Source organism: Meleagris gallopavo, chromosome 5 (assembly GCF_905368555.1).
Source record: "Meleagris gallopavo chromosome 5, MGAL_WU_HG_1.1, whole genome shotgun sequence".
Classification (NCBI taxonomy): Eukaryota; Metazoa; Chordata; class Aves; order Galliformes; family Phasianidae; genus Meleagris; species Meleagris gallopavo.
This window is the reverse complement of record NC_139408.1, coordinates 38,535,576-38,550,968: the sequence shown is the minus strand read 5'-3', so window position 1 is coordinate 38,550,968 and position 15,393 is coordinate 38,535,576. Positions and strand designations below refer to the sequence as shown.

Genomic DNA, 15,393 nt, shown 5'->3' with positions numbered 1-15,393 from the left:
GAACCGCCTGGGACCAAAAGGGACTTTATGTGGTGTTTTTTCAGGGGGTTGCAACTTTTGTAGGTTCCGGAGAACAGAGCGCAAACTTTCATTTGAAAGCACCCCTCCCACGTTGCGGACCGAGCCGGCCGCCCGGCGTCAGCGCCGTCACCCGGCCCCGCGGGCGCCCGGCCCCGGTCGCAGCCCCACCCCGGCCGGGGCCATCCCACACGCCTGCCCCGAGCTGCCGGGGCCGGCCCGGCGCGCGGCGAGGCCCGTACCCGAGACGGCCGGGCAAGGGGACGGCCGCGGCGCGGTGAGTGCCTGCGCGGAGCCGGGGCTCGGGCCGTCAGCCCGTTTCTGAGGCGGGGCCGGGCCGGCGCGTCGCCTAGCTGGGGCCGGGCCGGCGGAGGAGGTCGGGCCGCGCCGCGCGCTATGATCGGCACCGTGCTCTGCTACGTGCTGCTGCCGGCGGTGCGGCTCCTCCGGGCCCTGCGAGGTAACCCGGCCCCGGGCGGGCGGCGGCGGCGGGGCCGGGAAGTGGCCGGGGGGGCTCGCGGGGCCCGGCCTTCCCTCCGCCGCGCTCCGGACGCGGCGGCGTTGCCTCCCACAGGGCGCCGCTCTGGGGCCGGGCCGGGTCGGGCCGTGGGGGCCTCGGCGGCCTCCGCTCCTCAGGGGGAGGCCCTGCCGGGTCCTTACCCAGCTCTGCCACCTGGGTGTGGGGAAGGGGCCCCGCGCTGCCCGGAGTCGCTCTCTGGGGTGGCGCGGCCTTTTCTGCTCGCTCGGCGCAGCTCGCCGCGTGTGCGGCTCCGTGCGGTTGGGTTTGGAGGCAGGTATTTTGGAGGCAGGTCCCGACCCTCGCTCCGAAATTGCGGATTTTGTTCTTGGAGGCTCCGAGCGTGCTGGCTCGGAGCCGCTCTGCGGGTCTCGGGGAGACCTTCGGAGACGGCCAGCTGTGAGGCCTGGTAGCCCTTAAGCGCCTTCAGTTGGGTCTGTGCAGGTTTCACCTGGTTTCCCCGATCCAGCTGTGGCTTCGCAGGCTCTGGTGCTGTGCTCGTGTAGAGCCGTCCTGCCCGAACCGGGTCTCACGTCTGTGGCAGCCATTGCTGCAGGCTGATCACAGCGACCGGCTGGCTGCCCCGACGTTCAGCTCTTGCCTTACAAGCTCCTGTGATAGCCGTGTCTGTAACGGTGTGTGGAAGTACAGTGCTGGTATTTGAGACAAACGTGAGCTTCATTGCAAATGTACAGAGGGAGCTTGTGGGTCTCAGTGCTACATTTCTGACGCACGCAAAAAGCTTTGACACAGAAGATACCAGCAGAACAAGCCTACAGTTATTGCTGACCCTTGTGTGTTACAGCTATGGGTGACTGACTGTTGCAGAAAATGTCTGACTGACAGCAGAAAAAAGGGGATTTGTAGACAACAGAAATCCCTACTTAACAGCAGGGACTGGTATTTGTGTACGGTTTGTAGCAAAAGATCAATATTGTCATCTCTGATGTCAATAGAAGTAGGAAGAGTCCCTGTCATTTTCTGCTTTACACCGCCAGTATTCAGAACTGTTATGTGAACAGCAGATTATGTACAGATATATCACAGATAGTGGTCGCCAGGTGGCCATTAATTCTTATCAAGAATTCTTCTGTGCATATATTCTCTTTAATAAGGCTTTTAATTGCTCATATCTGTCCCCCTGCTTCTTTATTTTTTATCTGTAATTACAGAACAGTTTTTCTAGCACATTGTTGTGACGTAACCATTTTTAATCATCTTATCTGAATAGTACATTTTACCAAATCTCTATAAAGAAACTTGGTCCAAGTCATCACCTTCAAAGCTTGGCTTCTTAACCCATGCACCCCACCAGCTAACTTGTACAGATGTGTATTTGAGAACAGGTGCAACTGCCACAGCACCTTTCAGCTTGACTGACTGGCTGTGGTGCTGCCTGAGCAAGAATTGCACTTACTTGAGTTGGTAAAGCCATTGTTGTGCTGTACAGTTTCAGTGACTTTGACTAAAAGCTAGCTATGGACTGTGATCTAACGTTAAGAGGCAGGGTAAGTTACTCAGTTTGTAACTGTTTTTCTTCAGAGAAGTCATTTGTTTGGTTTGCTACACTGAATGGTTATATACAACAGTGAATTCACTGGAGAAAAAAAAAGTGAATGGGAAAGCATATTCATCTGTTTTATGTTTTGTTTTTGTTTTTCTTTTTTTAATGGCAGATGCTTTCTTTACCTGTCGAAAGAATGTGCTTCTGGCGAAGAGCACGTCCACCCAGATAGAAGGCATCTTTGCTGCAACCAGAGGAAAGTTGGTCCAAGAAGAGCAAGAAGCCCTGCTCCAGCAGTGGCTGGAGGAAGGAGCAGGGAGTTCATCAGCTGGTGAGAGTGCTCCAGTAGTGGGAAACGTATCGGCTGCATCCACCAGCACCTGGTTAGAAGGTTCAGAGCTATTGATGAGTAGCCTTAGTGACCTGAATTCAGCTCCAGAAGTCGTGTGGTGTGCCAGTCAGCAGCTCACGGAGCTATGTGCCTTGACTTCTTCAGAACCGCAAGATCATGCAGAGACTAAACTGGAAAAATTACCAGCAGAGGAAACAGTGGCTGTGGTAGGCAGTGCACCTTGGGCAGCTCTGGTGCCACAAGCAGATCACCAGATAGCTGACTGTGCCACTATCAGTGTAGAAGGGCTGAATGAAGACCCAGCAGTGTTGGCATGGAGTTTACCAGGTGGCACAGAGATGGTGCCAACAGAGCTCCCTGCCTGGCCCGCTCAGGATGCTGTGCAATTTTGTCCTCTCCCGGCGGAAGTACCCTACCATGGTCAGTGTCAACAGCTCTGGATCTAATGTTAGGAATTTGTATTGTAGAGAACCTGGTTAGGTTTTTGTTTCTGGTTGAGGGAAGTAGGTCTGGGCTTGCTGTCAGGGAAACATTGATTGTATCAGACCATACAGAACTGACAAGATCTGCTAGTGAAAGCTATGAAGTCAGGTTTTGCCTAGGACAAGCTGATCACAGCTAGAAGTGTCTGTGCTAGTGGGCTGTCTGAATATTGATACATTACTTCCCAGGAGCTGTGCCTGAGAAGTATAGAAAGCATCCAAAAGCTTGTTGGGTTTTTCTGTATGCTCATCTCTGGTCTTCTGTTATCTCGTTCTCAGTGGCAACTAACCAAAGGAATCCAAATAAAGCATCCAAAACCCAGAGTGGATGAGAGTTAGATTAGAGGCTTAGTTACCCAAACTTAGGGAATGACATTGATATTCTGTGTCCCAGAGGAACAAAAAAATCTGGAGGGTACCCAGAATGGCTGTAATTTGGCCTTGTCTTTTTTTTTTTTTTTCCCTTTTATTTATAGAGATTTTATGGAGAGACTGGGAGGATCTTTCAGTCCAGCCTTGTGAGCTAGAACTGGGCTCAAAAAATAATCCACTCTTTGAATTTCGTGTCATGTCTTACAACATCCTTGCCCAGGACCTGGTGGAACAGGGCCATGCTCTTTACCTACACTGTCATCCAGATATCCTGAACTGGGACTACCGCCTTCCAAATATTTTGCAGGAGATCCAACACTGGGATCCTGATGTGAGTATGACTTAACCCCCTTACACGTTAGTATCACCAGAATTTGAATTTTTTTGTTTGATCTAATTGCATTGTGGCAATTTTTTTCCCCTTCTTTTCTTTAAGGGTGAGGAAAGTAGTAGGAAGATGGTATCTACTTGGTAGCTGAATGCTGATTCCTCTGAGACTGTATGAGGCCTTGTGTTTACATTTTTTTTGCTGCCTAGCTTGTGTTGACTGTGTTTTTGTAGCATTTATTAATACTTAGGTAACAAAGGTTAACTTCATAAACAGCAGAAGTGGAGGAAGAAGAGTAATGTATTTTTGGGGGGAAGGGCTAGGTTTATAAGGCAGCACAGAGAGGAGGCTCACATAAAAGAGGACTTCACGACTTTCTCTGTGAGCCCTCTTTGTGTGATGAAGGAACTTTTGCCTCATCACTGATAAACTAATGTGACCCAGAAAGTTATCACTCTCTAGATGGGAATTACAGGACAGAGTTGCAATCGTGGCCTTTCTATTGCAGGCTTAGTATGTGAGTATACTTTTGCACTTTCTTCCTTCCCTGAAACAAGGTAACTGGCAAATACTGTTGGAGCGAGTGAGGTCTCTGACTTCCTTCCAGGTTCTGTGTCTACAGGAGGTGCAAGAGAACCATTACAGGGAGCAGCTAGAACCGACGTTCATGAAGATGGGTATGTCCTGCTTTTATGTGTCTGTATACCCAGCTCATGGCCTGGCTGAGCAGTGCTTCCCACTTAATGTCTTCAAAGCATTCAGTCTCAAAAGAACTCTTCTTCCTTTTTATTTGAGCTGCTGGCCTTACTTCTGACTTATCTGCCTGGACCTTTACCCTTTCATTTGTAACTGACTTCTCAATTTGAGAGACCAGAATAACAAATCTGTCCTAGAAGGACAAGAAGAGAGAAAAGACATGATTATAAATTATAGATGGTGATTACTGGGACAGAATTGGGTATAGTGCTGCACCCAGAGCATTGTAACTGTATTTTAGAGTAACTAAGAGTAACTGTATATAACTAGGAGTAACTGTATGGTAGAAAGCATTGCAGCTGAAGGAAGAAAGGTTAGAGTTCATGCTTCCCAAACAGTAGTCTTCTCTTATGTGCCCCGACATTGCTTATTGCTAGAGGGAGCTGAGGCTTTGAGGAATGCTGGGGATGTAAAATGCTATGTTACTAAGCAACCAGTGCTTTACAAGTAGAGTTGCTTACTGACAGATGGTGGCTGATTTTTTTTTTTGGTAGTTAGAGCCTAGATCTTTTGTAGAAACCAGGCTGAAAATTAACACAATTGGAATGCATAGGGGCTGGAGAAATAATCCTTCTGGACAGGCTACTGGATTGAATTGTGTTCTTCCAAATCATAGCGAGTACCTCTTCTACAAGTCTGCTATACTAACTTGTACTAACTTACTGGACTTGAATGGAATGAGAGCTTGAGGTAGCAACCAGATTAACTTTTCAATGGGTGATGGTTTCTCTTCAGGCTTTGCTTGCTTCTATAAACGGAGGACCGGGAGAAAGACTGATGGCTGCGCAGTGTGCTATAAGCAAAGCAGATTCCAGCTAATCACCGTCAGCCCCATCGAGTATTTCCGGCCTGGCCTAGATGTCCTCAATCGGGATAATGTGGGTTTGGTGCTTCTGCTGCAGCCCCTGCTCCCAGAGGGTCTTGATCTGAAGGCAGTCAGTCCTTTGTGCGTCGCCAACACACACGTGTTGTTCAATCCCCGGCGGGGAGATATCAAACTTGCCCAGATGGCCTTGCTCCTGGCAGAGATTGACAAGATTGCAAAAACTGCTGAAGGTCAGTACTATCCTGTCATCCTGTGTGGCGACCTGAACTCTGTACCTGACTCTCCGCTTTACAAATTCATCCGGAACGGTCAACTTTCCTACCAGGGAATGCCAGCCTGGAAGGTAGGTGCCAGGCAAAACTGGGATTGGGTGGCTCTTTACTGCACGCTGCTGGAGAAAAGCATGGCTGTATTCTTCCTCTTACAAGAAAGAGTCCCAGTATTGAACTTAATTATTCAGGACCCATTTACCCAGTGCCTCCAGCAGCGCTGAGGAAAGAAGCAGATGAGTGTGTGCATGTTGCTTCCAACACTGCCTTTTTGTTTCTTTTGAGCCAGACCAGTTATAACAGTTACTTCATCTCACATCCTGGTTTTCCCTTGCTGGGTTCCCTTGTGGGATTGTTGTTGCTGGGTGACTGGAAGTGTAGGGGAGCACAAATCCACCAAGGCAACCTGAAATTTTTGTAGGTGTTTGATGTGAAACTGATTTTGTTCATGAAATGGTTACCTATGCTGGACTCTTCAAGTGGCTACCTGTTAATTTATATCCATGCTTAGATACGTCTTTGGCTTTCATGCAAAATTATCAATTCAATAACACATGTCCACAAAGTATGTTCTGTATGGTGACTTCTAGTTAATTGCCATGCCCCACTGCGCTGCCACTGTGAGAGCACTTTCCTGTTTTGCTCTTGGTGAGTGCGTATACATACATTGTCTATAGCTTGCAGAAGTTCTGCTGTGTGTTGCTGATGTTTTCCTCTCCTGGTTCTTGCCTCCTTGCAGGTGTCTGGTCAGGAAGACCTTTCCCAACAGCTGCATTCTCGGAAATTGCTGTCCCCGCTGTGGCCGAGCTCACTGGGCGTAACAGACAGCTGCCAATATGTTACTGTGTGCCGGCCAAAGAAACAGGGTGAGCTCCAGTGTGTGCTGAGTATATGAGCTTGCTATGGATTGAGAGTCTGTGGGCCTTGTTATCTCCCAGAGTAGCCAATGCATGTGTTATATGAGGCAGTCAGCAACAAATTCTATTCTTCTGTGCTTTTCCTTGGTATTTGAATTAAATTTAGTTTTTCTGGACTCCGTCACTGTAGCCCAGTATCTGCAATCATATTTCTCTAGCCTACAGCTGAGAATTCCAAGTAACCATTGCTCCACATATCTTTTATATTCTCAGGCTTGCGCTTTTGTGCAGTTGTAACTGATGTTCGGCATCCATAGCTTTCAACTGCAGGTGTTTGTAAGAGCAATTTTGGGTAGTGATTGCATGCCAGTATTAGAAAATGCCAACAGTTACTTGTTCTCTACTGTTTCTAAAGTGGATTCTAAAAAAGGATGCCACACTAAATAGTTTTTGTTGGAAGTCTGAATATAAAATTTGTATTCAGCCTGATTTGCAGAACTTCTTTCTTTTTAGGCAGACTTGAGTTTCCTTGAGTTGCGAGCTCGCTGATCTGCTTGAAAATTCCTTGAACTTACAGTGCTTCAGAGGGAGCATTCTTAATTTGTCTTATCAAGGTGCTGACCATGATGGATGCATTGGCTAAAGGAATAGAACAGAATACAATTACTGCTGTGTTTAGGTTATTAAGTGATTCCTGTTCACATGGTGTAAGGGTGCTTGGTATGAAACTTGCTGTAAATGTGACTTTGCTGCAGATATTTTATTTTCTTAAATTGTATTTCTGTCTGCAGGCAGACGTAAGTACAGCCGAGACTTCCTGCTCCAGTTCCATTTTTGTGATGTTGCCTGTGAACGACCACCAGAACTGGTCTTCTTGGAAGGTGTGACAGATGCTAAACCAGGTATTAATGGGGTAGTTTTTCAGCTCACAACTCTCCTAGCTATATAGCGATGAAAAACTGTTGGAAGTAACACCTGGTACAAAAAGGGAAAGACAGAAAAATAGCATTCTGTGGCTGTATGATTATTAATCGATTCCATAAGAGATCAGAGTATACTCTTACTGCAGCACTGACAGTGTTTCTTGAGGTACCCTGGGTTTCAGACTCTTCTGGAGGCTACATCTATGTACATCTGTCTGGAATCTCTCTACTCCTTTGCAGACCCCCCTCCATACTGGCCCAAGAACACTGCTCCAGTGAATGACCCTGATCTCCAGATGCTCATCCCAAGGTAATTTGATGCACCTTCTGTGGTCCCAGTGTTTCACTTTCTGCAGCACTGAAAATCTGTTTGAAGTAAAGACTGAAATAATTGTGAGGGTCCACTCAGATCCCAGCAAGTAAGTGATATTCTGGCACCATTGGGTTGATGAGCTCAAGAATGAAAGGAGTAGACAGGACTGGGTATAGGACATGAGGTGAGCTCGTGGTCTGCTTTGTGCAAGAGGAGTAAATAATTCTGACTGTCTTTCTGTGTGCATGTTTGCAAACTCAGAAATAGTTTGGAGAGTTGTATCGGTAAGGGAACTTCCAACTTCATCTCTACTGCAACACTGAACACTGCATCATCTGTTTCCTTTCTTGGTAAATTCTGGCTGTTCACTTGCAGGTCTGCAGGCGTTATCCAGCACGGCCTCAACCTGACCTCTGTCTACAGCCATTTCCTGCCGCAGAGGGGACGCCCGGAGGTCACAACCATGCCCATGGGGCTCGGTGCCACTGTTGATTATATCTTCTACTCAGCAGAGCCTGTGATGAATGGAGACAGAGGAGGTGAGTGTGCCAGTGCAGGGGTTGTCCCTGTGGTGTTGGAAGAGGGCTGTGAGGTGTAACATAGTTTAGCTCTGTGCTGGACAGAGCATTTTGTTAATCTGGGGTAGATATACAGGGTGTAACTTTGACTGAGGTGATGCACAAAGTAGAAGCAACATATGCTCAGATATCTTGAGAAGATAGTGTTTGTCTTCCTTGTGGAAAAAATGAAGCTGCTAAGGGAAGATTCATGTAGGCTTCCAAGGAAGCCAGAGCAGAATACATTCTTCTTCCTTTGTTTAACTATTTGTGCTCCTGGTAATAAGCAGTGCTGAGTCCTTAGTTCAAGGCTTGGACTTCAGATCTGACTGAGACCACACATCCTCCTTTGAAGGAGGTGACTTGTTAAAATGACATCATATCTCTGCTACCTGGAATGGGAGTTAGGCTGATGGAAGACTGCATGTAATGCATCCAGGAACTGCCTTGGAACTGGTTTTGGATCATGTCAGGATCAGCTCTGGGGAGGAGGTTAGAAACAAAGAGAATTAATTCCTCCATGGGGAATTTGAAACTATCTTTAGGACTTATGGGAAGTTCCTTTCATTTCACTGTAAACAACTACCTTGTGAATTTAGAATGTACTGGATTTTTTGTGCCTGCAAGCATATGAAACCATTGAACTGCAGCATTACAGGATGCTCACTGCTTTCATATCCAGGCTCAAAAGTGCATTCAGTGTTTGTGCAGGTTGTCTTTCTTCATCAGGGAAAGGACTGGAAACCACTGACAAGCATCCTTCTGCAAGTCTGTAGAGATATCTGCAGCTTCAGTCTACAGTTGCTGTTTCCTTCCACTTTATCAGGTCGCAGGCTGTACCGAGATGGAGTCCTAAAGCTGCTTGGCCGCCTTTCCCTTCTCTCTGAAGACATCCTGTTGCTGGCAAATGGCTTACCAAATCCGTTTTGTTCATCTGATCATCTCTGCCTGCTGGCTAGCTTTGGCTTGGAGATCTCCAGCCTCGGAGAGGGTTAGTGTTGGTTCCCTTTTGCCTAAAGAAAATATATTCTGAATATAGCTGTTTGAGACTCTGGATTTACAACCAGCTTGCAAGAAAACTCTTTTATTTGACGTGCCTGAAGAGTCCTTTTCTGCCCTCACGCCCTCACAAAAATAGGGATGAGTCAGTTGGAGCCCTTTCTGTTGGTATTTTGTGGGTCTCTGCAATTCTGTGTTTCTGCACAGTTGTTTTCAGGCATTATCATCTCCTAAAGGGATCCTTGTTTCACAGCTTAATTTAGCAGATGTTTTAGTGCTGCAGGAACCAACTTTGCTCCCATGTTTGTCCCCTGGTAAGGTCTTCAAGGATCTGGGAAATACAGATGGATTGCTGTCTGCTTCTGGCTACCAAGCAGCAGGGCATATGTACACCAATATTCTTTCACACCAAAACAATGTTTCTTTTAATTTCTGAATGATAATTTATGAAGCATGGTCTTTAGGAATGTGGTGCTGCTTTTGAGAGTGGATCTGCTAACTGCTTAGAAATAGGTTTTTCTTAATAATGGCAAGGGCTGTATTGCTGGCAGAAGAGCTTGTGCAGTTGAGTAGTTTCAACAAGATCATCCCAGTGAATGTCAGGTGAAGAAAATTGTTGGGTAAGGCATGACAACTCTAGAGGCTGTATCTCTGGAGGCTCTCAGAAGAGTGATAAAAATTGAAAATGTGTTAGAGGAAGCAGAAACATCGAACGAAACAGTTGAAGGTATTGTGAATGCCTCTACCCTTCCTCTGTGTCTTCTCAATTCCATTTTACCTCTCTGGGGACAGAGAGCCAACTGGTAGCAGCCTGCTGGGCCAGGCTATGGGCTTTCTGGAGCTAGCCATGCTTAGGTAGGTAGGACCCATTGGACTAGCTCTTGTCTCTGAAAAGATGCTGGGAGGGAGGGGAAGACTGTTTCCTTGGAGGGAGGATTGTCAGTCTCTTGGTGTCTCAGCTTGTACAGTACAAAAAAACCCAAAACTGTACCTGGTTCTGAGGCAGATTGCTTTGTTTAGCCTGATTTTTTGGTGCTCGGTTTTGCTATAAGAGGAAAACAATATGGGACAAATATTTCTAACCTGTTTGCAAATGAGGCACAGAATCTTGTCCTGCCTCGGGATTTTTGAGAGGGTATGAAAAGACTTGAAATATCATTTGCTCTTTCTGTGTTATACTGGGGGATTTTCATATTTTAAATGTTACTTTCTGTATTGAAAAATAAATTTTTTCTAATTTAATGAAAAATGCAAAGTAACCACAGCACCTTGTGCTTCTGGCAGCTGAACCCTTAGAGGAGTTCCTCTGCAAGGCTTTGCTGGCTGGGATGTGAAAGAGGAGAATGTGGATTAGCTACACAAAATAGTAGTAATGAAAAATAAAGGCAGGGGTAAGAGTGTCTAGCTGTTGTCTCCCATCATATCCTCACATCCCAGATGTCTATGTGGCATCAGAGTTTATCTTGCGGAATGGTTTTAGGAACCATCCCCTTCTTTCCAAGAAAGCAAATACTGTTGATCCCTTAGAGCTTATTTCTGTGAACTGAACGAAAGACATGGGCCGTGCGCTCTGTTCTGTTCCCATACAACTCTTAAGAACTGTGCATCCCCTTCTTGTCCCCGCTGCGTGGTTTGTGTTTGCCTGCTGATGAGTGGATGGGTTTTGCTACCCCAGCTTGGATACTACGTGTAAGAGTCTGCACAGTGAACAGAATCTGGAGGTAAACAAGTCTGCAGCTTTCTTCATCATAAATTTCAAAGTTAATGGTTGTGGTGTGGTGCTGGTGTTTGTAATTGGGGAGGGATGCTGAGCTGTGTATTTCTGTGGATGTTTTTTCTGAGAGTTGCTTTAATTTCTTCAAGTACTCTAATTCAGATTTTATAATTGCTTTTATTTGTGCAAGGGGAAGAGAAAACAGAAATCTGTGCAACTGAGAGCTTTATTTTTCTGCCAGGCTGTTTGTAGGTTGCCAGATCGCAGTCTGGTTGCAGATAACTCCCACCAGCTGGTAACCTTGTAAAGGAAAATTTGAGACATTGCATGTTTAAAAACAACTGACCAAAAGCAAAACAAAAATCACTGTGACAGGTCACTTAACACTGTGACTGTTTGCTTAGGTTGTAACTGCTGGCCCAGTCTGATAGCTTGTTAATGGTGTGTGTGTGTGTGTGTGTGTGTGTGTGTGTGTGTGTGTGTGTGTGTGTGTGTGTGTGTCAAAGTCCTCCTGATCCTCTGCTGCTTTCCACTCAGGCGCAAGAAATGTGCACAGTTCCCTGTCAGGTGAGCTGGTTGCCCAAGCACCTTCGCACTCCTGTGATGTAGTTGAGTTTCAACATCACAAATACTTCTTCTATTTCGTTCAAACCAAAGACTTGACGTTTCTTTTGGCTAACTTGCATGAACACATCTCTCAGGGAGGTTTTAAGTTCCAGCTGTTTTGCTGGAGAATCGGTTTCACAGGTCAGTCTAACACTTTGTTTTTCAGTATATGTGAAATTGTATGGTATGGACTCGGATTAATTAATTTGCTAAACACTGTGGATATGGAGTCAAGTGCTTAGAAACCCTGGGATGATGCCCACAAGTCTTCTGCTTCTCTCTGAAGGTTGGAAGACTACCAGTGTCCTGCATCTCACAAAACCTTGGCTCACGCATTTTCTTGGGCATTCATAGATTAAACTGTTTCAGAAATGCAGCTCTAACAGTTGATTGTTGTGGTTGTTTTGATCACTATGCCTAAAGCTCTGGTATAGACTCCTACAGACTTGATCTGTTTCAGGAAAGAAAAACTCCTGTTCTAGAGCAATTCAGAGTTAACATCAAATGGATCTGGAGACCTTTGAATGCCTCTTGATGTTGGAGGCTGTAGGCAAAGTTTGTAGATAGGAAAGATGGAAATAGTCCCTGCCACTAACACAGCAACTATTATATAGTTGTAGGGGAAAACAATATATTCTCTGATGCTTTGAGAATCTCACATAGTGATATAATAAAGGACTGTGGTAATCAGCAACTTGTGATGGGAAGCAGAATTAGGATTCCAGATGTAGCTCTTAACACTGTTTCTTGACTGAAGCGTGTAACTAGTTGTCATTTACATAGTTTTCTGATGCGGAGAAGCCTGTAAATGGTTCTGAAAGTGGAACACGAATATCTGCTATAGCCAGAAGAAGGAAGTGAACTACCTATGCCATCTTTGTGATAGTGATGTAGAGCTCAGGGAGGTTGGTACTTATGGAAAGGGGTGCCAGAGATCACTGGCAGCGTGTATAAATATCCTGTTATGTCCTAAGCTGCAGGAACATGCAGCTGTAGAGGCAAACACAGATTTAACAACAGCTTAGATTGCACCACAGCTGCACGGCCGTATTTAATTTTGCCATTTAGATAGAAATTGGACTTACTTCTCTTTCTTGGTCTTAAGTTTATCACTTTAGGAAGATGCTCTTTGTGATCAGTTCTTCCAAAATATATGGGATAGGAGGAGTAATAAACAGTATAATTTCTCTAATTTCTGTCTTTTTGTCAGAAAATGAACCTTGGCTCCCACTTGAGGTCTTCTTTTTCTGTGTCTTTTTCTTATGAGGTATCTTTCCAACAGCTGTTTTCCCATGACATTGGATGTAAGATCCAGTTAGCTTTTAAAGTTACTGATGTTTATTTTTCTTCAGCTGTATTTTTGCACTTAGAAGCTATGGGAGAATTATTTAGGGCTAAGCCATATTAAATAATCAGTATTTTAATAGTGTCAAGCTGTAAGTGGCTTCCTCACCCCTTATCTGAAGAGTTTAGTGGGAGGAGTGGGAGCTCTGAAGCCAACACTCAGATAGGAATAACTCTTGTTGTAAAAACAAAAAAATTCAAGATTTACTGTTAGTGCCCTGTATGCAAGCTTCTTTGTAAGGCATGGGAAAACAGGGCCTTCATTCCTTTCCTTTAAAGAGTCTTCCAGAGGATCTGAGAAAAGTTGAGCATCTCAGAGATGCTCTTTAAAGGACAGATCAAGGCATGCTTTGTGCTCCTACTGATTCTGAGTGATGTTCTCAGTTAGCATCTTGCAGATCAGGGCTCTGCTAGAGTGCAATTTCTCCTCCCAGTTTTTACCACCTTACTAATGAATGTTTGCTGTATGTACTGTTAGGACTTTGCAGACAGGCAGTGTTCACCCAAATATGGACACTTTCCTTAGGTTTCCTATCGTGCAAGTTAATTGAATTGCTGTCCGTACCTGGCGGTCGCTGCCTGGGTCGTAGTGTTTCTCATAGCTCTCATCTGAGACACTAAAGGTGGATGCTCACTGCCACTGCCAGTATGCATGATGTATCAAAGTCTGGTACTGAGTTTCTGTAGAGAACTCACCTGCCATAACAATAACAGACACCTGACTGACCAGCCGGCATTTTTCAAGGTCCTTGCTTTTGTCAGTTGTACGAGCTTGGCTTCTGCTAACGTGAGCTTTCTGCCACTTTCCAATGAAAATATCTTTCTGGTCTTGAAGGTCTTTTCTCTTTTATTTGTTTGCTTCATATCTAGCCTGCACATTCCTGTGCTCTAAGGGAATAGGAATGCTGTATAGTGGAGCTGGAAATTTTTTCCAAACCGTGGTTAGACAAACGCAGCAACTTTCAAGGTGCTGAGGTGGCAATGAGCAACAAACCAAACTAGAAGTTGGCATGCACTAGAACAAAAGATGCATTTGTTCCATCCAGTCTTTCCTTTTACATACAAAAAAGACTTAGCATGAAGCCTTGGGTTTTTGTTTTTTTTTAAGTCTGCATTGATAGTCTGTTGCTTTCTCCAGCAGCCTTAATTTTATTCATTTACTGACCACTTTCAGCAGCTGCTCCTGAACTGGGAATTGAATGCAGCCCACCACCACCACCACAAACAAACAAACAAACAAACAAAAAAAAAAAAAAAAAAAAAATCAAAACACCAATGTAGGTGTCAACAGTTTATTGGAATTAAGATGAAAGTCACTGCCAAAATGAAAATACAAATCAGGAAATCCAACTTAACTAAATTAATTGAAGTTTCTAATGGCTTGCTAGCCAAAGTATGTCATACATCTTTCCATAATCCTGTAGTCCCTGTTCATAAGGTCCTTCTGGGCTTATTTCTGCTTTCTCATGGGTTTCTACATGCTTCTGTGCATGTGAGATCCTTAAATTTTGCAGTCATGAGCTTCTCAGCATATTAGGTGGCAGTGCTTTTTGGTGGTGGTGTTTTATTATTTTTAATTAGTGCTTTTAGCTGCTTTTCCCAAGCAGGGAAGGTTTCTCACTGATGTCCAAGTAGTATAATCTCTAATTTAAAAACCTAGAATTACAGGAACTATTAGGGGATAGCATGATAAGAGAGTTAGCAGCAAGTCTCACAAGCATCTGAAGTACAGGTTTATAGAAGTTGCAGTGCTTAATTATTTTTTGCTATTATTAAATGCCTAAAGATGAATAACAGAGCATGGAGCAAGAACCTTTCTGCTGCTGCTGAAGTCTGTCATCTTCCGGGCTCAGACACAGACCAGAAAGTCTTATGATGTGATTACTTTCTCTTGTCTGTTCACACCACCTATGAGGTACTATGCAATTACTTCCCTTTGAGACAGAAATTGTTTGTATAATTAACTTAGCTGAGAGAGACTACTGCATGTGCCATGCTTTGGAGTGACAGGGTAGGTGATGTTTATTGCTTTCTTCTGCAGTTGCATATACTGTAAGCTTGCTTGCCTACATCTTTATTACTTATTTCCCTAGAGAAGGGGTATGCTATGCCTGAAAGATGATAGCCTGAATAAAGTTGGATCCCACTTGCTGGGGAAATGTACTGAATGTTGCAGCTGACTGTCCTTTATTAACCCAGAATTTGTCTGAGAAGCCCTGGTGAGGTCATTAGTCTGGAAGGCCACTAAACTACAGTGCTTAAACAGAATGGGCTTTTCTGCCCAGGAATGGAAGCTTGATCATATGTTGAAGAGTAAAATAGAGCAAGCAGAGGCTTGCGTTAACTCTTACAACATTGACTCAAGTCTAAAATTTCTCCTGCCTCATCCACTCACTTTATCTGTGCAGCCTTGCAGATGGCAGCTTAGAAGAAAAATATGAGTTTAAGCCTTTGCCACACAGCCACAGAAAAACTTCTTACTGTCTGGCAGGTGCCTTTGTGTACAAACATACTTACCCTTCAGATGCTTGATGAAGAATGAAGGTCCTTCTATGTCTTTGTTCCATGATATTGCAAAAGTGTAGGACATCTATACATAATTTGTCTGATACCATCACTCAGTGTTGTGGTTTTGACTTCTCAACTAACTGACAAA

General features: G+C 44.8%; 1 protein-coding gene across 2 annotated transcripts; it reads left to right on the top strand.

Moving 5' to 3' along the window:
* The first annotated feature begins 137 nt into the window (after positions 1–137).
* ANGEL1 (angel homolog 1) lies at positions 138–14,007 on the top strand. Of its 2 annotated transcripts, none has more exons than XM_085225359.1 (10): positions 138–295; positions 2,212–2,811; positions 3,350–3,576; positions 4,181–4,250; positions 5,065–5,498; positions 6,164–6,290; positions 7,073–7,183; positions 7,445–7,514; positions 7,893–8,056; positions 8,901–14,007. In XM_085225359.1, exons 2-10 carry the CDS (start codon positions 2,445–2,447, stop codon positions 9,068–9,070), a joined length of 1,740 nt encoding a protein of 579 aa, XP_085081485.1. In that variant the 5' UTR covers positions 138–295; positions 2,212–2,444; the 3' UTR covers positions 9,071–14,007. The 2 variants fall into 2 exon arrangements, with proteins under 2 accessions (XP_085081485.1, XP_085081484.1); XM_085225358.1 differs by lacking the exon at positions 138–295 and adding an exon at positions 324–478.
* Positions 14,008–15,393: the final 1,386 nt, after the last annotated feature.